The sequence below is a fragment of the Hibiscus syriacus genome, unplaced genomic scaffold (assembly GCF_006381635.1).
Source record: "Hibiscus syriacus cultivar Baekdansim isolate YM2019G1 unplaced genomic scaffold, ASM638163v2 tig00000778_pilon, whole genome shotgun sequence".
NCBI lineage: Eukaryota > Viridiplantae > Streptophyta > Magnoliopsida > Malvales > Malvaceae > Hibiscus > Hibiscus syriacus.
In genome coordinates this window covers 704241-726347 of record NW_024061825.1, presented here as the reverse complement: position 1 = coordinate 726347, position 22107 = coordinate 704241, and the positions used below count along the sequence as shown (strand labels likewise).

At 33.6% G+C, this 22107-nt stretch overlaps 1 protein-coding gene across 1 annotated transcript; it reads right to left on the bottom strand.

Annotated features, from left to right (window-relative positions):
- Nucleotides 1-3194: 3194 nt before the first annotated feature.
- On the bottom strand, nucleotides 3195-4303 carry LOC120114122 (xyloglucan endotransglucosylase/hydrolase 2-like). Its single transcript, XM_039135125.1, has 3 exons — nucleotides 3986-4303; nucleotides 3701-3894; nucleotides 3195-3620 (listed from the first exon to the last, which is right to left on the bottom strand). The coding sequence occupies exons 1-3, from the start codon at nucleotides 4265-4267 to the stop codon at nucleotides 3221-3223; spliced, it is 876 nt and encodes a 291-aa protein (XP_038991056.1). The 5' UTR covers nucleotides 4268-4303; the 3' UTR covers nucleotides 3195-3220.
- Between the last annotated feature and the right edge of the window lie 17804 nt (nucleotides 4304-22107).

Sequence of the window (22107 nt, the reverse complement as noted above, 5' to 3'; positions counted from 1 at the left end):
CAGATAATGGTGGTGAATATCAAGCCCTTGATCGTTTTCTCTCCACCAATGGTATATCACATCTTACTACACCACCCCCCATACACCAGAACATAATGGTTTTTCTGAACGACGTCATCGACATATTGTTGAAACAGGTCTATCTCTCCTTACTCATGCATCAATGCCTTTAACTTATTGGACTTACGCCTTTGCCACTGCTGTATATCTCATCAACCGTATGCCCACACCCACACTACATTTTTCATCTCCTTTTGAGAAACTCTTTGAGTCTCAACCCAACTACACTAAACTTCGGGTGTTTGGTTGCTTATGTTATCCGTGGCTTCGTCCTTATTCTCAGCACAAACTTGACTCTCGTTCCACTCCTTGTGTTTTTCTTGGCTACTCTTTAACACAAAGTGCATATATCTGTCTCGCTCTATCCACTTCTAAAATATACATTTCTCGTCATGTCAAATTTCTTGAAAACTCATTTCCCTTTAGCACTCACCAATCCATCTAGCGCGTCCCACCCCAGAGATCATTTCCAAATGGCTATCCCCGGTCCAAATTTTACCAATTTCAAGTGGCTCACTCAATACGCCTCCACAAAGGGATTCCTCATGTCAACATCCGTCACAAAATACCCAAATAGACCACTGCCCTTCCTCATCAGTCGACCGTCGATCCCTATCCATAGACCTCCCTTTACCCGAACACAGCTCGGTTAATCGCCAAGAAACCATCGTCGACCATTTACAACTAGAACCACACAATTCTGAGACCTCTTCTGCTTCAATCATAGCGCAACCCACCCATCAAAATACCCATCCCATGACCACTAGATCGAAAAACAACATCCATAAACCCTAACCAAAATAAACCTCACTGCTATCATTTCTCAACCATCAGACATTGAGCCTCATACTGTTTCTCAAGCCCTAAAAGATCCCAAATGGAGACAAGCTATGAATGATGAGTTTGATGCTCTTGTTCGGAATGAAACTTGGGAGCTTGTTCCATCTACTTCTCTGCAGAATCTTGTTGGATGTAAGTGGGTCTTTCGTATTAAACGGCTTCCTAATGGTTATATTGACAGGTACAAAGCTAGATTAGTTGCCAAAGGCTTTCATCAAATACCTGGAGTGGATTATCATGACACTTTTAGTCCGGTTGTCAAGCCGACAACAATACGACTTGTTCTAAGCCTGGCAGTCAGTAGAGGTTGGCAATTGCGACAATTGGATGTTAATAATGCCTTTCTTCAGGGCCATTTCCGAAGATGTCTACATGGCCCAGCCTCCAGGATTTGTTGATAAAGACAATCCAACACATGTATGCAAACTAAAGAAGGCAATATATGGACTCAAGCAGGCCCCACGGGCTTGGTACCTTGAACTTCACCAATTCCTCATTGAGTCTGGGTTCACAAACTCTCAAGCAGACACTTCCCTATTTATTCTTCACTCAGGTGACACTACTATATATCTACTTGTTTATGTGGATGACATTATTATCACAGGCACCAACACCAATATTATTCAGCGCTACATTGACCTCATGGCACAAAGATTTTCAATCAAGGATCTTGGCACATTGTCTTATTTTCTCGGCATTGAGGTTCTAACTACTCCATCCGGTCTGCTGCTTACTCAAAGGCGCTACATCACTGATCTTCTTGCCCGGACAAAAATGATTGGTGCAAAACCTGTTGCTACACCACTTGTTACAGATGGAAATCTTACACTTCATTCAGGTACAGCTCTAACTGACTGCACAGAATATAGAACAATTGTTGGCAGTCTACAGTATCTTTGCCTCACTCGCCCAGACATAGCATATGTTGTCAACAAGCTTTCTCAATTCATGCATCGCCCGACGTCTGAACATTGGAATGCTGCAAAACGACTGCTTCGATATCTATGTGGCACATTAACTCATGGATTATTCCTTCACAAGGCAAATCCACTTTCCCTTCATGCATTCTCAGATGCTGATTGGGCTGGAAACAAATGATTATACCTCAACGAGTGCCTATTGTCTATCTTGGTCGTCATCCTATTTCTTGGTCATCCAAGAAACAACGTACAGTTGCTCGATCCTCCACGGAGGCTGAGTATCGATCAGTTGCCGCTACTACTTCTGAACTCAATTGGATTTGTTCCCTTCTCACAGAACTTGGCATCACTCTTTCTACACCGCCTGTTATCTACTGCGACAATGTTGGTGCCACCTATCTCTGTTCTAATCCAGTCTTTCATTCGCGCATGAAACATGTGGCACTTGACTATCACTTTATTCGGGGTCAAGTTCAATCAGGTGCTCTTCGTGTTACTCATGTTTCCTCAGCAGATCAACTTGTCGACGCTCTTACCAAACCGCTTCCACGAAGCCGATTCCAAGATTTAAGGGTCAAGATTGGTGTCTCCTCCGGAGCTCCATCTTGAGGGGGCATATTAGAGAATTAATTATAATAGATTTTATCTATATTTTAAATTATTGTAATCAATTATAATATTCTTGTAATTAGTTGTAATCCCCTAACTCTAGGCTAGTCTCCTATTTTTATGCCTTGTAATTAGTTGTAATCCCCTAACTCTAGGCTAGTTTCCTATTTCTATGTGTCCAATTTTGTGTATATATATTCACTCTTAATCAATGGAAAACTCAAGCCATTGTTTCTCATTACTCTTCTCTCTATTTCAACACCCATTACTTGTTCCACTAACGTTAGGGATGTAGATTTTCAAATATCATATATTATTTAAATTTGTCACACCTCTTGTATATTTTATATATAAGAATATTTAATTAAGTAGGGACCGAATTAAAGAATGATAATTCAATGTTCTCGATTTTTTTATCTAATAATAATTTAGTTTAAATATTAAATAAATTAAAAATTGTCTTCTAAATTTTAAATTTAAATACCTAATAAGCTATTATATGTTCTTTAAAATTTTTAAATATATAAATATATTTAATTGCAGGGCTATTTTCATGTTCAAAACAGGAAAGTTTTATTACCAGAAACAGAGGATTACAGCTATTTTTTTACCTCGCGAGATGATTAAATTAAAACCAACAAAAGATAGGGAAAAAAAGAACATAAAAAATAAAGAATAAAAACAACTTATTCGGCCCCTAAGCATCAAGCTGAGTGCATCTTGAACACATAGAGAGAAACCCTAAACCATTGAAACTATTTCACATCCCAAAACCCTTCATCCATTCTTTTTCAGAACCTGTGTTGGCACTCGGCCGGAGTACCTTGAGGAAAACGTTTCAAATCGGTACAATAGTTGTAAATCATGAAGTACTTTTGAACCCATCTCAATCTGCGTCTCCCCGGTGCATCGAGCTCGTTGGTCTCCCATGCACCGTCGGAAACCGAGTTCTTCGTCGTGGCACAGGACGAACCGGTTCCCGACCACACACAAGCGTTGGCATTGAAGTTCCTATAGTACGCGGTAAAGGGTGCCTTTGTCCAATCGGTTTTCACCAATCCGCCCCTCGTGGCCCAATCGTCGGCGTTCCACAGGCTCGAGTATATCCTCATGGGTTGGCTCTTGGGGAACGGTACACCGATTGCTTCGGCGTTTTTGAATACTCTGATGGGAATTTTATCCACCAAGAAACTGACAAAACATAACAACATTAACAACTGTGTTTTTTTTTAGGTAAAAAGACATTATTGGTGGGTGTGGGGTGCTCTTACATTATGTGTTGGGGCTTCCAAATGATGGAATATGTATGGAAGTTTCTTGTTGGGTCGAACCATAGATAGAATTGTTGTTCTCTGTTCCCTTTGCCTTGTGTGAAGACATTGGTGTGCAATATGTAGGGGTCACCACTAAGATTCCCCAAGAATTCAAAGTCGATCTCATCATGCGTTGGTCCTTGAGAAGACAGCTGCAAACAAACAAACAAAAAAACAACATTTAAAAAACAATTTTTTTCTCTTACATGCATGCATGCATACATATGCGATATGTCAACATACATAATAAGCAGTAACCGTGCCAGCCGAGTTGCCAGCCACGAGCTTGAGCTGCATATCGATTCTCCCGAACAAGTACTCTTTCTTAGACTGAAAACCCGACCCCGAAACCTTGTCCAACGACAAAGACAAGAGCTTCCCACCATTGAAAATCTTGCCCCTTTTGTCACCCCATGTTAAATCGAAATTCTGGTAAAAATCACCACCATAGGCAACGAAGAACAAACAGTTCATGACCAGACAAGCCATGAACGCCATTGAAACAACACCAGAACAAGAACCCATATCTGGAAACTAAAGAATGAATGAGAGAGGAGCTGAAGAAGATAGCTCAGAGAGGGTGATTTATATAGGAGAGATGGGTATGGAGGTGAGGCAATAATAAGTAAAGCTGGTGACAGCTTAGCATAAAATAAGAATCAAAGCTGGAAGTTTGGAAGCTTTTGTTTTGAGCGAAAACATTTTTCTTGGGTTTCAGCGAAAATGGAAATTAAAGTATATAAATAAAGGAAAAGAATTTTAAAAAGGGAGTTTTGATTTGGAATTTTGTGAGAGAAACTATGTCCAATGATGGTGTTTCTAGGGAAATAAGCTAAAGGGTAGGGGTCCCTTCACTATGATTTCCTTGCTTATTGGTTGTGGATGACAACTCGGTTCCTGCATTGGGGAATCGGTGTTTTAGTATGCCACGGTGGACACTACTTATACTGTCGGGTAAACTACGCATTTAATGCCTAAACTATTAGTTTTAGTTTATTTTAGTATCTAATCTTTCAATTATTTCAAAATCATACTTAACGTTTAGTTTTTGTTTTATTTTAGTATCCTCTTAAAAACTTAACGTTAATTTTTGAAAAAAAATTAAAAATTTAGGTACAATAATGGACCAAAACTAATAGTTCAGGTACTAAATGCATTAAGTTTTTAACGACTGGTACTAAAATGAAACAAAAAGTAAATGTTATGTATGATTTTGAAAAAATTAAAAGTTTATGTATTAAAAATGATCAAAACTGATAGTTTAAGTACTACACGTGTAGTTTACCCTATACTATATTGTTTATCCTTTCATCTTTGTCATATGTCTAATATAGTACTCTCTTCGTTCCATAATTTGTGTTCTATATTGACTATGCACATAATTTATGAGATGTATTAGACTAAAAGAAATGACAAAATTATCCCTAAACTATGATCGATAGGTTTGACATTTTTATTTTGGTAGGTGTAACAGAGTGAGACATATAAGGGTTAAAAAGGAAACATAAGTATTGTCGTTTGTTGATTTTTCTAATATGACATTTTAGATGAAATACTTTTGAAAACAAAAAAGACACATTTCATGGGATGAAAAGTAATATCTGAGTAGGAATCAATAGAGGATTAACGAGAGCGATCACTTCTGAAAATTTTAAGTTTTTTTATTAACAATATCTCTTAAAATGTTACACATTAGTCTTCTGAAATTTTATAAATTATAAAATCTTACGTGGGGCCATTTATCTTAACTATTATCAATTGATTGGGAATTCTACTTTTTGTTGGTCAAATTGTTCTTTTAGCCCCCCTACAATACTCAAATGAAGAAATTAATTCCACGCCATAAGATTTGTTACCTTTCAACTTGGGAATAGCCCTTAAAACAATAAAGAGAGTCACGAGAACACTAGGTTTTGTTGTTAATATCTGATCCACAATTGATTTTGACCTTTGTGCATGGTTTATTTTGTATCTATATGCTTCACAATTCAAATTCTTGGATAAGTTCTTGCCGTTGTTTTAAACCCTTAAACCAATCAACATACCAATAAAACAAGTTGAGAAGTTGAAGGAAAATCCTTACTCAAGATTATGATTGAGAGGTCACATTTTTATGTTCGGGTGTTCGATTGAGATGAGTTATTTTTAAATTCGTTTAACTTTTCAAGATCCATGCGCTCGTAATACGTCGACGGCCCATGTTGCCGTTTTCGTCTCGAAAAATATCGTTTTGATCTTAATATTAAACTTTTATCGATAATTTTAGATATTTTTTAATACGTTATACTTGAAAATCTATTTTTTAACAAACATTTATCATTATTTATAAGGATTCAATAGATGTAATTTTCTAAAAAGTTTTTAAATTTGTTATTTTAGTCTATGTAGTTTTAATTTTATTTCCATCTGGTCATTATGGTTTGAACAAAAATTACAATCGAATCGAAGTCGTCAACAACTGTCACCGATGACAACATTACAATTCAGTAGGGGTGTTCAAACCGAATTTTTTTCTCCATTAACCGTTAACCAAACAGATTCTTTTCTAAAAAATTTAACCGAATCGAATTAAGTTCAGCTAATTGATCGGTTAACTGAAATTTATAAATAATATGTATTATATATACACAACTTTAAATAAGAAAATCGTATAAAATGAAATATTTTCAATTTCAAATGTGACTGAAAAATTATTTAAAAAAAAACAGTTTGTAACATTGATCGTTACGAGGTAAAGCAATTATCTGTTTTATTAGTGGGGAAAAGAAAGTAGTAATAAACCATGAGATGTTCAGTGACGAAAGTAAGAAAAACTGTTTCTATTATTAGAAAAGCTGTGTTCACGTTGCTTTCATGGCAGAACACTGCAGCTTTAGTTGCTCTTATACAAGAAAAATAAAAGTTAAACTTGGTAAATAATCCTTATACTATCCATAAATTGTGGATTTAACTTTTGCGTAAAGTGCACAAATGGTCCCCGACTATGGATTATTGATTTTCTAAGTCCTTAGATTACTAAAAACGACAACATGATCAGTGGGCAATTGGATTTTGTTTTGTTGAGTAACTCGATAATTAAAAGTTACAAAGTGGTCATTTGACTATTTATATGTTCTAAAATCATCATTGTTGTTAAAAAATTGACGGTTATCTAAACAACAACAACAACAACAACAAAACCCAATTCTCATATGTATGGGGTAAGGGGGAGGTAGGGTAGTAGGCTACCCCCAACGCCAGGTTGAGAGTAGCTTCCGTGGAAGACCTCCGGCAGTCAGAAAATTAAAAATTTAGATAAAATGCAATGCATGTATAAATAAATACATAAATACATAGCTAAACAGTATTCATATGCAGTCATTAAAATCATATGTGCGTCTGTAATGGGAATTAATCCCTGCATAATAATCCCTGCGAAAGAATCTCTGCATATAGACAGAAACATATAAAAAGTATAAGTCATGGAAAATACTACAAAGACATTAAAAGAAGACAGAGATGATACACCCTATAGATGTGACCCACACTACTCGACTACCCTAGTCTTTAGCCTCCATATTTTCCTATCAGAGGTCATGTCTTCGGTAAGGGCTAAATCCCTCAAATCAGATCTCAAGCAGTCTTCCCACTTTCGCCTTGGTCGTCATTTCCTTCTGGCACCGTCGACTGTAATCGACTCTACCCTCCTTACCGCATCCGACGGTAGTCGCTTAAGGACATGCCCAAACCACCGTAGTCTTCTCTCCCTCAATTTTTCGGAAACAGACACCACCCCCAAGGACATCCTAATAGCAGAGTTTGTCGTCATATCCCTCAGAGTCCTACCACATGTCCATCGAAGCATTCTCATTTCTGCGGCCTCAATCCTCCTTACGTGATCCTTCTTGGTTGCCCAACATTCTGATCCATACAACAGCGCTGGTCTTATTTCCATTCTATAAAATTTTCCCTTAAGTTTTAGAGGGACCTTATTGTCACACAGAACTCCAGTAGCGGCCCTCCACTTTAGCCATCCCGTCTTTATACGGTGTGTAACGTCATCATCTACACCCCCATCTTTATGTATCATAGACCCTAGGTACTTGAAACAATCCTTTGAGGGGAGAACGTGTCCTTCTATGCATACTTCTACATCTTCATCGTTTTGGTTCCCATTGAAGTTTGAACATAAATACTCTGTCTTTTCAATATTGATCCTTAAACCTTTTTCTTCCAAAGCAGTCTTCCAGGTAGCCAGTCTACTATTCAACTCAGATTTTGTTTCAGCAACTAAGACAATGTCGTCAGCTAAAAGCATACACCATGGTACACCGTCTGGTGTCGCACAATAGATGTCGTCCATAATCAAGGCGAAGATGTAAGGGCTAAGAGCCGACCCCTGGTGGAGTCCGATTTTCACCGGGAATGCCTCGGTGTCGCCAACTGTAGTCCTGACGTAAGTAGTAGATCTACAGTATATATCACGAATCGCACGGATATAAGCAGTTGGGATCCGTCTCGTTTCCAAAGTCTTCCAGATCGTATCGCGGGGAACACTATCATAAGCCTTCTCAAGGTCAATGAACGCCATGTGAAGATCTCTAGACTTTTCCCTATATTTCTCCATAAGCCTTCGAAGTAGATGAATCGCCTCCGTGGTAGACCTGCCTGGCATAAAGCCAAATTGGTTTTCCGAAACCCTAGTAACTTGTCTCAACCTAGCCTCTATCACCCTTTCCCATAGCTTCATGGTATGGCTGAGGAGTTTAATACCTCTGTAGTTACCACAACGTTGGGGATCTCCTTTATTTTTATAGATTGGTATCACCGTAGACTCTCTCCACTCAACTGGCATCTTGGCAGTCTCTAAAATAATATTAAAGATGTTGGTCAACCACTTAACTCCCTCTTCTCCTAGGGCCAACCACACAGTGATAGGAATTTGATCAGGACCGACAACTTTGTCCCTTCCCATCTTTCTAAGAGCCATTTTGACTTTCTCAAACCCAATCCTACTTGTAGGGCAGTCATTGGCCGTAGTATGATAGTCGGCTAACCCATCAACGATACTATCTCTACATGGAGAGGCACCGTCATTAAATAAGCCAAAGAAGTAACTACCCCAAACCCTCCTAATATCGTGATCTTTCGCTAAAAGAACACCATTGTTGTCCTTAATAAACCTAATGTTACCTAGATCCTTTTTCCTAATCTCCCTAGATTTTGCAAGTCTGAAGATGCCATTTTGTCCTTCCTGGTGTCTAATCTCTTGTACATTTCCTTGTATGCCTTATCCTTTGCTTTAGCTACCGTTTTCTTGGCTTCCCGCTTTGCCTCCTGGTATCTTTGTTTAGCTCTCGACCTTTCTTCGTCGTCATTGCATTGTAGAAACTCCTTGAAGCAAGTTTGTTTTGTCTTCACCTTAGTTTGGACTTCGTCGTTCCACCACCACGATTCTTTATGTTCCTTGGCCTTCCCCGTCGACAACCCAAGGGTATTTTTGCCAACATCTCTGATGGAATTTGCCATATTTTTCCATAACATATCTGCATTTTTTGAGTTTGTAGTTTCAAAACTTGTATTAGACAAAACCTTACTCCTAAAGTCATCAGTTGTCGCTCAATGTAAGTTCTTCCAGAGGATCCTAGGTTTACCAAGTTTAGCCCTCCTATGAGTGCTCCGCCCGTGGGGAACGCGGTACACTAAAACCAACAATTTGTGTTGTGATGCACATGCCTCTTCAGGGAACACCTTACAGTCAATGCAAGCCCATCGTTCCTGATTTCTAATCAAGATGTAGTCGATTTGGGTACAATGTCCCCCGCTATGAAACGTAATCAAGTTCGCATCTCTCTTATTAAGAAGGAGTTAGTGATCACCAAATCGTGAGCAGTAGCAAAATCAAGCAACGTACGCCCCCCATCGTTCCTGCTACCATAACCGAAACCCACATGAACACCGTCATACCCGTCGGTTGCACTTCCTATATAGCCATTGAAGTCTCCCCCTATGAAAACTCTTTGGTCCTCCGGAATGCTCCTAAGTATATCATCTAACTGATCCCAGAAGCAACATTTCTCCCCCCCCCTAGGCCAACGTGTGGGCGTACACTGAAAGGACATTCACTACTTCCTCTTCTATAATAACCTTAATCATCATGATCCTATCTCGGTATCTGCAAACTTCAACTACATTTTCCTTGAGCCTAGAGGATGCCAAGATACCCACCCCATTTCTAGCGTTATCTACGCCTGAATACCACAACTTGTACCCATTACACTCTCTGGCGCGAGACCCTTTCCACCTAGTCTCCTGAATACATGCAAAATCTATTTTTCTATTATTAAGTACGTCGGTCAGCTCCAGCAGCCTAGCATTTAATGTGCCTACATTCAGCGAGCAAACTCTTAATCTAGTCTCCTTGTCACCACTCTGTCGAGCCCTCCCCCTATACGCCCCATGGGATCTAAAAGAATGACATGACCTCAAGTAATCATCTGTAACCGAAGCTATGAGGAACTATGAAAAAATCCAAATAAGACAGAAGATGCACTAATAAACGCTAGAGAATTGAGGAGTACTAAAAATCCTAGTTGGTTACTTAATAGGATTTTAAGAAAAAAAAATACTATCTTATTTAACTATAGGCCAATATCGAGAAACTATAATTTAAAATGTTCAATAAATATCCGAGCTAAGCAAAAAAGGATTAAAATTGTAACACGAGATATAAGAGTAATGAAATCCTACTCAACTAATTGAAAAACATCAAACCCAAAGCTGGTAAAAAAAGATCAGTATAAAAACAAGAGAAAAAACAACAAGAAGCTAAGTCAAAGAAAGCAGATCCAACAACAACAAGATTAAGAAATATAAAGTACAAAAATATGCAAGGGATATGCAAAACAACGACAGAGCTAAAAGGGATATATCAAAATTCGTGGATGCGAAATTAACAATCTTTGTTCAGATAAAAATATGATAAAAACCGTACTATAACACAAAATCAAACCTTTACCTATCAAGAAATTAACATACAAAATCTTATGAAATTAGAAGAAAAAGAGAAAATCCAGAATTTTTGTTCAGAAATTAAACCGCTGACGAAGGCGATCGTTGCTCTACGAGGAAGGTGGTCCGATCGAACTGCAAGGCGGAAGAAATTGAGCCTGGAAAGTTCGTTCGGAAGTGCGAGAAAACTGAGCTGAAAACAAATAATAATACTAAAAATACAGAAAGTTAGATTCAAATAAGCGAAAAATATAATAATAAGCGGTGTCCCCTGATTCTAAACTGATTTCCTAAATTACGATGGAAGTATCGAGAATAATAAAACCCAGGAAGATCTGGGATCTGAAGATTCTGAAGTTTCGGTACTTAAATCAAACGAGGGATTAAACCAAGCAGAAGAAGAAATTATCCACGGATCTGTTCAAACTGACTTAGTACTGGAAATGGAATTTGGAAATTTCGAACAAGGCTGCAAATGCTTGGTGTATTATACCCAGCTGAAGATAACAAAAGGCAAAAACAAAGCTGAAACTCTGTCCACAAACGGGCACTGTTGTAGAGAAACTCAATCGGATGAGGACAGGTTTTACAAATGTTGCTAGCAGGAGAATACAAAAGCGAGATTTTTTTAGGAAAAATGGTTTTTTAACAGATAACCCTAAAAATTAAAGAAAAGGGGAAAAGGGAAGATTCAAAAAGCGGATTAGTAGTTTGGAGATATATAGAAACTAGAAAGAACCCCAAAATGGAAAAACGTAAAATGAAGTGCAAAAAACCTGTAAAAAGGAAAAACCAACTAACTAACAGAGTATCGAGGAAGAAGAAGAGTTGAGGAGACGGCGGAGGAGAAAGGCATTTAAAGTTTAACCACGGAATATTTAGAGCATAGGAGAGAACAGAAAAAAACTGGAAAAGAGAAGAGGCCCAGAGAGAGAGAGAGTGACGGTTATCTAAACTGAACGTTAATATGTTAATTGTGAAATGATAAAACAATATTTTGTTACTTTTAAGCACCGAATCGACAACATAATGTCTCAACCAGTGGCTCGACGACATATTGTAAATGAAGGCTCGAAAAATATAGCTCAAAGGGCTTTGGGATCAGATTTTATTACTATTTTCTTAAATGGCGAGTTTGGAACATATAAATAGTTAGGTGATCATCTTATAGCTTTTAATAATAGAATGACTTAAATAAGCAACGTCCTATAATTTAATTATTTTATAACTTTAAATAGTCAAATGACTCAATAAAGTAGTACTCTATAGTTTGAGAAATATTTGTCTAATTTACCCTTAATTGTTATACTTTAATATTATCAGTTTTACTCGTAATGCAAACTGGACAAGGACAATATGGATAAATTATTTTTTATATAAACAATATGGATTAATTATTTTTTATGTACCAATTAAAGTAAATTGGCCCCAACAGGAATAAAAAAGGTTACATATTTATTCCAAACTCCATGATTGCTCCCTTTATTCCTCACTTTGTTTAGTTACCCTAGATGCCCCGTGCACTATATAAAAAAAATAGGGAACTATGCATTTAGAACCCAAACTATTAATTTTAGTCTGTTTTAGTATCTAAATTTTTAATTTTTTCAAAACCATACCTAATGTTTATTTTTTATTTTATTTTAGTATCCGTCAGGAAAAAATTAACGTATTTAGTACCTAAACTATCCGTTCTAATCCGTTTTAGCACCTAAACTTTCAATTTATTTTCCAAAACTTAACGTTAAATTTTGAGCAGGTATTAAAATGAAACAAAATTGAAATTTTTAACGACATGATACACAAAACAAAACTAAACTTTAAGTATGTATTAAAAAAATTGAAAGTTTAAGTACTAAAACGAACCAAAATTGATAGTTTAAATACTAAACGTAATTTACCCAAAAAATAATAGATGATCAACCCATCAAGTGGTCTTAGTGGTAAAGGAAATAGTATTATTTTTTTTAGAAATTATAAGTTCGAGCAGTTACATGTACATTATCAATTGATTAAAAAAGTATTGAACATATATTATTGTAACCACCTCACTAATTAAAAATGACTACATGATTACATAAGTAAAATTAAGAGTAAAGTACAATAGGGGGTCATTAAACTATACCCAAATGATTGTTTGGTCATTAAACTTTCAAACTATAAACGGGTCATTAAATTTTATTGATTTATTATAAAATGATAATTAAATTTAGGGTAAACTACATTCCAAGTCAATCAGTTATGAGTTCAGTTGCAAATATGTCATTTTTTTTTCTCTAAAAAAATACAATTTCGTCGGTCAATTAATATTTTACAAACATGTCATTTTGTTATAAAATTGAAATGGAAGTTTAATGTGACCCGATAGAAAATCATTTATCACCGGTGATAATTTTTTTAAAAAACATTAGCTATAAAGTAAGAAATATTTTTTAAAATAAAAATCCAACATCAATAGAATTCCCAACTGAGTACAAAGCTTGCAAGCATGAATGATATTGATTGAAGGTTAGTATTCAATTCAAATCAAAGCAAAAGCAAAAGCTTTGAACGCTCATAGCTTGGCTCCTACTTGCCTCATTATTTATAGCTCTTTCAAATGTGTTGAGATAGCCTTTATCCGTTTTGGGACCATCCCTTATTCAAATGTTTAAATTTAAGGACCTCAACATTATTTTTTTTATTCAGAAAGATACATGCATTGTACCAATGTTTGAGTATTGAATGTTTGCACAAATCACAAGTAATGATTACATTGAAAATAATGGTAGACTTGATTTAGGCCACTCGAGTTTGAGATTTATGACAATCTCTCTTATAATATCATTTTTAAAAATTAAATTTACAATAATTCCTTATTTCTTACTGTGCATGGTTTCACGGAATGTAAGATTACCAATGAGAATAGAACTACCGGCGGGAATAAGATTACTGAGATGTTGTATTTTATGTTTGGTTCGTTTAGCAGGAATATAAGATTATATTGTTGATTAAAGGAACAAAAGAATATTATAATGTATTTTTACCAAATTGTCCTTATTATATTTGTTTTTCTAAACAAGTTGAATTCTACTATAATATTACTATAATTAATTTATATTTTCTTTAAAATTTTTAAATTCATAAAATTTATATATATTTTTACAAAATTGAAAAGATAAATAGGTTTAATGAAAGGGTAAAATTTTATTTAACCTGAATTTCGTATAAAATTCTAATTATAGACTTTTTTTGTAAATCTAAAATAGTTTAAGGATAAATTTGTAATTTAACCTTCGTATAATTTTTATTATCAACGATAGAAAAATTATATTTTTGAAGAAAAAATCAAGGGTATTTTAGTCCAAAACGTCGGTAATCCAACAATACCTAAGGAAAGTGGATAATTACATTCTCGGTAATATACCCCCAAAATACCATTGTTTGGAATAAAAGATTACTGGGAAATAAGATTACTGGCCACCAAACGGGGAATGACATTCCATTCCCTCCAATAACCCATATTACCTGAACCAAACACCCCCTTAGAAGTGTATTAATCAATGACTATCATAAATTGACATGTTAAAAATTAATGAAATTTAGTTCAAAAGTACCATATATGAAGAGGAAATTCCCATAAGGTATCTAAAGAAAGATGGTATGAATATTTAGTGGGTTGAAAAATACATGGAAGCGGTGCATATGAAGATGAAAATTCCAAATACCATCCAACGACTTAAATCGAAGATCTAGGAGTGATCCAACGACCTTGATTAGATCTTCAATTTAGGTCGTTGGATCACTCCTAGATCTAAAATTTGGCTTCCATTCCTAACAATGACGTTTATAGATCTCAAGATTTATACCTTCGTTTTACATGTAGGATTGAATCACCCTTTTGATTGTCTTTCTTGAAATGCATGAGGTGACATGCTAACCTTTTCCCATGAATGTTGGTTGATAGTACTAAATAAATGGGAATGGTTGAATATATGTAATTCACCAACCCAACAACAAGAAAGAAGCAAGCTCGGCGGTGAGTGTGAGAGCTAGGAGCCTGTTCATGATTGCAATTTCTTTAAAGATTCCAATTGTAATTGGACTGTCACATTGGACGCGTGATTGGTTACTATGCTTTATTATTATTATGAAATGCCAACAAATCATCATCATTGACATGCCCTTTTCAAAGGGGAATTTGCCACCAATTCTTGGAATTTGAGTTCCTTCACCAACACTCACAAAAAGTAATATATATAGATATATATATATATATTTACTCTCTCCCTTCCACTAATATCTCATGTTAACAAAAACACATAGTTTTAAGAAATAAGTTTAATCATATGTAAAATAAGAGAAATGAAAAAATATTCGTCAAAAAATTATTGATAGATTTAACAGATTTATTTTGATAGATATAAAGAATAAGGGTAAAAAATATATAATAATGTTATTTGTTAATTTTTCTAATAAGATATTTTAAATGGGATAATTTTTAAACTCAAAATGGATACATTTAATTGGACAAAAGTTACCATTTTTTAATAGTTGGTCCAGCAGAATGATATTAAATCTTTTAAGTAACGTCAGTAATTCGAATTATGACATTGTTAATGGAGTAAATTGGATAAGGATGTCACGACTTCTGTAATATTTAATATGGATTACTCAATTAGTAAATCAAATACTGATGGTTAAAAAGAAGAGATACTAGGACTTAATTTCAAATATTCCAAAATTTTTGTTGTTGGCTTGGGTGTGTGGGAAACGGGAAACCTTATTACCCAGGACAAAGGCGAACAATACCTTTCCTTGTAGAATTGAATCATTGGGTCAAAATGCCAGTTCAAACATATACTTTATATTTGAGAGCTAAGCATGATTTTGTTTGATAATTCTTTATGTATACTATATAGTTTAATGTAATAGTATGAAACTAAAACTATGTATGATACCAACCTTTTCTTCAAAATAAACTAAACGAAAAAAATGAATTTTTTTTTCATAATACACGAGGATTAAATCATAATAAATTAAAGTATAATGACCAATTTCTTAATTTTTTAAAATAGAAGGATACAATATAGAACTAGCCCATTTCCAGATTTTGACAAATTATACCATGCTTATTGCATAGGTCATTCCATATTGTTTCTAATAGGAACCATCTTAGGTTTACATTGGCTGTATATATCGGTAAATAAAAGTATTATTTTTCTTTAAAATTTTAAATTCGAATAGTTACCTCTATAGGATACATGTACGTTGTTAATATTTTAAAAAGATTTCGAATATACTCTCTTTAGAAAAAAATTTCTTTTATCTTTAGCTGGTCTTTCAATTGCAAGCTGTCTTAAATTTGGAAGCATCTGAAGCTAGATGTAGCTAGGCAATTTCCCAAGCACTGGTGTTTGACGCCAAGTATGGCCCCAAACGTAGTGTTTTGAAAACCAGACTGGATCGGTTGGTTCAACCGGTTTAACTGGAAATCGTTGTCTTGTCTGATCTATTCTATCCCGGTTCAACCGATTTTAGTGAACCGTAAGGAACCGTTTGAACCGCTCGAACCGGACCGGACCGTGAACTGGTTCAACCTAAATTTTTTTTTTTTTATTAAATATTTTTTAGTATTTTTTTAATTTTTAAATAATTATGATGTCGTCAAGTTCTTACGACCGGTCTGACCGGTTCGACCAGTTGAACCAATGAATCGATAGTACAACCGGTTCGCTGACCGGTCCGGTTCTGAAAACCATGCCCAAACGCCTACAATCAAACTGGCAGAAATTATTTATGATTTATAAAATGAAATTGAAATATGATTTTTTGAATTGCTAATAAATTTGTTTATACATCCAACTATTTTCGAATTGGTAAGTTTGATTTAATATAATGAATTTGAAATATGATTTTTCGAGTTTAAATCATTATATTTAGATTTGACAATATTTACCTTTTCTCTCTATAAACATTCCTATTAATTTTTCTTGAATCTTATGAGATGATAAGATATATATGTTTATAATATTTTTAATCGTTAATAACATATACCCGGTAAGTTCAATTACTCAAAACTTAAAACCTTAATGAAAAACAATACTTTTTCTAACAACTAATGTCACTAATAAATTTATCTCCACTAATTTTTAGGATATGTTTGGTTGGGGAAATGTGAGATTCTCATGGGAATGAAATCCACATTCCCCCGTTTGGTTGACCTGGAATGTCATTCCGGTAATCTTATATTACCAATAGTGGATTTTTTGGGATATATTACCGGGAATGTCATTACCTCCATTTCCTTAGGTATTGTTGGATTATCGGCGTTTTGGACTAAAATGCCCTTAAAAAATTTTTCTTTCAAAAATATATTTATTCTGTCATTGAATAATAAAAAATCTACGAAGATTAAATGAAAAATTTATCCTTAAACTATTTTAGATTTACAAAAAAAAATCTATAATTAAAATTTTATATGAAGTGCAGGGGTTAAAAATAAAATTTTATCCTTTCATTAAACCTTTTTATATTTTCAATTTTGTAAAAAAATTATATAAATTTTATGAATTTAAATTTTTAAAGAAAATATATTAATATTTTCCAACTTATTAAAAAAATATATAATAAGGACAATTTGGTCAAATATACATTTCAATAATCTTTTATTTCTTTAACCAAACACAGAAATCTTGCATTCCTGCTAAACCAACCAAACACAAAATACAACATTCCTAGTAATCTTATTCCTTGGTAATCTTTTATTCCAACTAATAATCTTACATTCTGTCAACCAAACACACCCTTAAAGTAAAAAAAAAATAACTTAGAAGAATGTCTAATCAATAATGAAGAAAGCCATGCAAATAAATTACAATAATATACAGACCAAATTACTTCAGTGTTAAAAAATTATTATTAATTTTAAAAGTTTTAAGTTTAAGGGTAAAGTATAGTAATGGTCACTGAACATTTCTGAAGCTTGCATTTAGGTCCCCCAACTTTTAAAACTTGCAATACAGTCCCCCAACATTTATTCCCTTTGCAATATGGTCCCTCAACTTAAACCACTGTTAGAAAATTAGGGTAACGATCATTGAACTTTTCAAGCACTTGAATTTAGGTCTCCCAACTTTTAAAACTTGTAAAATAGTCCTCAATTTCATTCTAAACCCCAATTTCCAAAGTAATTCAATTTCATTCTAAACCCTAAATTCCAAAATAATTCAATTAAATTTTAACGAAATTTTGAACATGAATTTACTATTTGACAATATTTATTTCAATATAAATTTGAGGTTTGTTTAACTATTTATATCAATTTTGAATAACAATATGCATTGATTAAACATCCCGAATAGCAAAATGAAAGCACTCTATTCGGTATTTCAACTTCCCATAAACTCTGCTCATTTCTTCAACTTTTGACTATATGAAATTTGGAACACTCATTTGGAGCATTATGATTTAAGTACCACTATGTTCTTGCATGCTATTTTTTTTATCAGATTTGAGTACCTAACCCTTCAGTGCTTTACGGTGCGATCATTTATGATTCACCTGAATTTACTCATACAGTGATCATTTATGATTTAGTAGAATCAATGGTTTAGAATGAAATTGAATTACTTTGGAAATTGGGGTTTATAATGAAATTAAAGACTGTTTTACAAGTTTTAAAAGTTGGGAGACCTAAATTCAAGTGTTTGAAAAGTTTAATGACCGATTATATAATTTACCCTAATTTTCTAACAGTGGTTTAAGTTGGGGGATCATATTGCAAACGGAATAAATGTTAGGGGACTGTATTACAAGTTTTAAAAGTTGAGAGACCTAAATGAAAGCTTCAGAAATATTCAGTGACCATTACTATACTTTACCCTAAGTTTAAATATCATCGACTGCATAAAATATTCAAACGTTCATTATTTAATGATTGAAAATATTTAAAATATATATTATTTTTCGTAAATATAGCAGAGTTTAATTAAAAAAACCCTACAATAATAATGTTTAAAAAGAGAAGATGATGATTGATGGGCAAAGAGGTTTGTCTTGTCCAATGACATGAAAAAATGGTCGTACTTTAGTTGTAGATAGCCAACCAAATTACTCAACATACGTATGTCTCAAAAGTGGTGGGCATCCTTCACCCACAATTTTGTAAATTTGGTCAATACCATGACAAGATACCATTATTATCTCTACAGTTCGAGTGACAGGATAGATAGACATTTGAGATGAAGGGAAATATTTTGAATTCTTCATCAACATTATTAAAATATAACGTTCGATAAATAAATTTATTAAGTAGTATCGACGATAAAAGTAAATGTTATTATTCTTAAAAGATTCTTGGGATGAAAGAAATCAGATTTTTTTGGTTGAAATTGAATTATAGTTTTTTGGGAGTTAAGATGCAATTTTACTATTGCATCAACTTTTAATTTATAAACTGTAGGAGTTAATCACAACTTTATAATATTAGGAGGGTCAAAAGTAATTTGACCATCTATTAACTTGTAATTTTTCCCAATAATAAAGACGAAATTAACTGCCTAAAAATAAAGGTACAATGCACGAATCAAATAATCTTGATAGTTAAAGGGATGATTGTTATCTCTAAAGATCCAGAGTTTAAGTACGACATTTATAGGGATGCTTGAATATTCATTCCCAGTTAGTTGAGAATCTTTGTAACATATAATATTTTATAATCATTCCACACTAATAAAAAATGGGTGAACTACACATTTAATAACTAAACTATCAATTTTGGTCTATTTTAGGACCTAAATTTTTAATTTTTTCAAAATCATACCTAACGTTTAGTTACAAAATGATCATTGACTATTGATTTTGTTTCAAACTCGTCATTTTCCATAAAAAAAATTAATAGTATTATGAGTTAAACGTTAACTTTTGATTGTGATATAAAATATAATCCTAGAATTTTAAAACGACTATTACATCTCAGACATCGTGTTACCGTCTAACTTAGACTGTCACCAACTTTTAATGGAAAATGATAAGTTTGGAACGTAATGGATAGTCGGATGATCATTTCGTAACTTTTGATAGTCGAAGAACTCAACAAAGCAACACTCTATAGTCGAATGACTATTTTTGTAACTTTTATAGTCGAGAGACTTACAAAATAACCCTATAATCGGAGACCATTTGTTTACTTTACCCAAAATTGTAATACAGACATTTGCGAATAACTTTTAGGGTGTTATTCTCCAAAGGTCCATTATTCTGTATCCATTTAGACGGCTTTATTATTATTTAACTTATTTTTTCGGAAAGACATTATGGATTTCTGTATTTTTTTAAAAAATTTGATGTAATTATCGTATTATTTTTTAATGTGGTATTTTAATAAAAAAAAAATTTAATATGATTCTTTGATCAAAGCATTTTATCTATGACTGTTATAGTACTAACGTGACAATTTACTCTACTAACACGACAATCTCTCTACTAACACGACAATTTACGATGTTGACGTAATAGTTTATAGTGATTGAATATGACAGATGAACTAAATTGATTACTCAAATATAACAGATGGAATTCATGTCAATAACATGGATTGTCACGTAAATACCGTGGATTGTCATATCAACACCGTAACGGTTAAACAACGAGATTATTAAAGGGCCACATTAACTTATTTTCTAAATTGGAGAATCATACCGAGAGAAAAAAAGAATACGATGGAACTATTTTTCTCAAATAAACCTTTTTGCCTGTTTTTTTTCCTCTCCAAGAAAACATAGTTTTAACTTTTTTGGCTTAATATACCAATTGGTCCTTGGACTTAACAATCTATCAAAATTTAATACCTGAACATTTTTTTGAACCACTTCAATATCTAAACTTGAAAACCGCCATCAAAGGATACGGATACCTATAGCAAATACTGTGTATTTTTCAAAGGGTTAACATAAAAAACAAATCGAGAACGATTTTCTAATACGGGTAAAACACCTACTTTAGCTTAAGTACTACTTTGAGAATGATTATTCTTAAATTTAGGCATCAAGTGATCCTGGAAAGATTTAGGTACCATTTTAAGAACTATGTAAATTTGGGGGCAATTATATATTAATCCTTTTTATCGGAGAAGGATCCAATTTCGTCAAATCATTATCGTGGAATAATTCTTTTTCTTATTTCTTTTATAAAAATGTTACGGTCTAAAACACGTTTCGTAGAATATTGGAGTGGACTTTTCTGATTTATTAAATATTATAGTATAAAGAACTAATTGTATTATGCTCTAATTTTTTAATAATTTGTTTGATTAAGCTTGAATTTGGATGAAGACTTGGGTCAATTTTAACGGTTTGAAAAGTGAGAACCTTTACAAAAGATATACAAAGTATGCAATCATCCACCCCAAGAACTGTGGAATTGAATTTAAATTATTTTTTATAATATTGATTTTAATTTATTATTGATTAATTTAAATATAATATTACACAAAAATATTACGAAAACAACCTTTTTAATTCAATCTTTTTTTAGTTATTTATTATGTATTCCAAGTGGACGTGTGCAAAATCATTCATATTTATTTCATTATCTACGATGAGTTTAATTTTTGTTATATTTTCACTAACGGGATCGGTTCAAGTGATAAACAGTTTGATATTGTTTAATAAGTCTCGAGTTTGAGTCTTATGTATGCAAAAAATTCCTATTGAGAAACTCACCCACCTGTAGACACTCATTTTCGTCCGGGACTTTATTTATATTTATATTATATATATATTATATAGTATATGGTATTATAGTATTTATATATTATATTATATTATATTATTAGTATTATTTTTTATTTATATTACATTATAATATTATTTTTGGTTTGATATTTTTAGGTTTAAATCAGTCCAAGTCTAGCTAAAGTCCAAGACAATGTTGAGGTCCAAATGAATACCCAACCAAGCAAGTAGGCTTGACCCAACAAGTAAGTTCAGTTGGGAAGAAGGTATTAGGGTTTGTGTTTAGTTTGCGTGAAGACCACGAGGTCACCACACATGCCAAACCAAGGCATTCAAGGCTTGTTTGGTAACCAAATCGAAGGAAACAAAAAAGAACCAACATTTCTCATGATTTTCGATGAGAGGGAAATATATCCCCAAATCCGAAAAAAAAAACGGGGGAAAAACCCCATCATATTTGAGAAGAGCCTCCAGAGGGCTATATATACATGCAAGTCGAACAAGAACACGCCGAAAAAGCATCGAAAAAAACCAAGCATCAAGGAACATGCTTAGTTTTCAAAGAGGAAAACCCCACAAAAAAAAAAGAGAAAACGAGAGGGCTACTTAGTTTTTGTGAGGGTAGGAGATCAGGAGACGAATGATCACCAGAACTCGAAG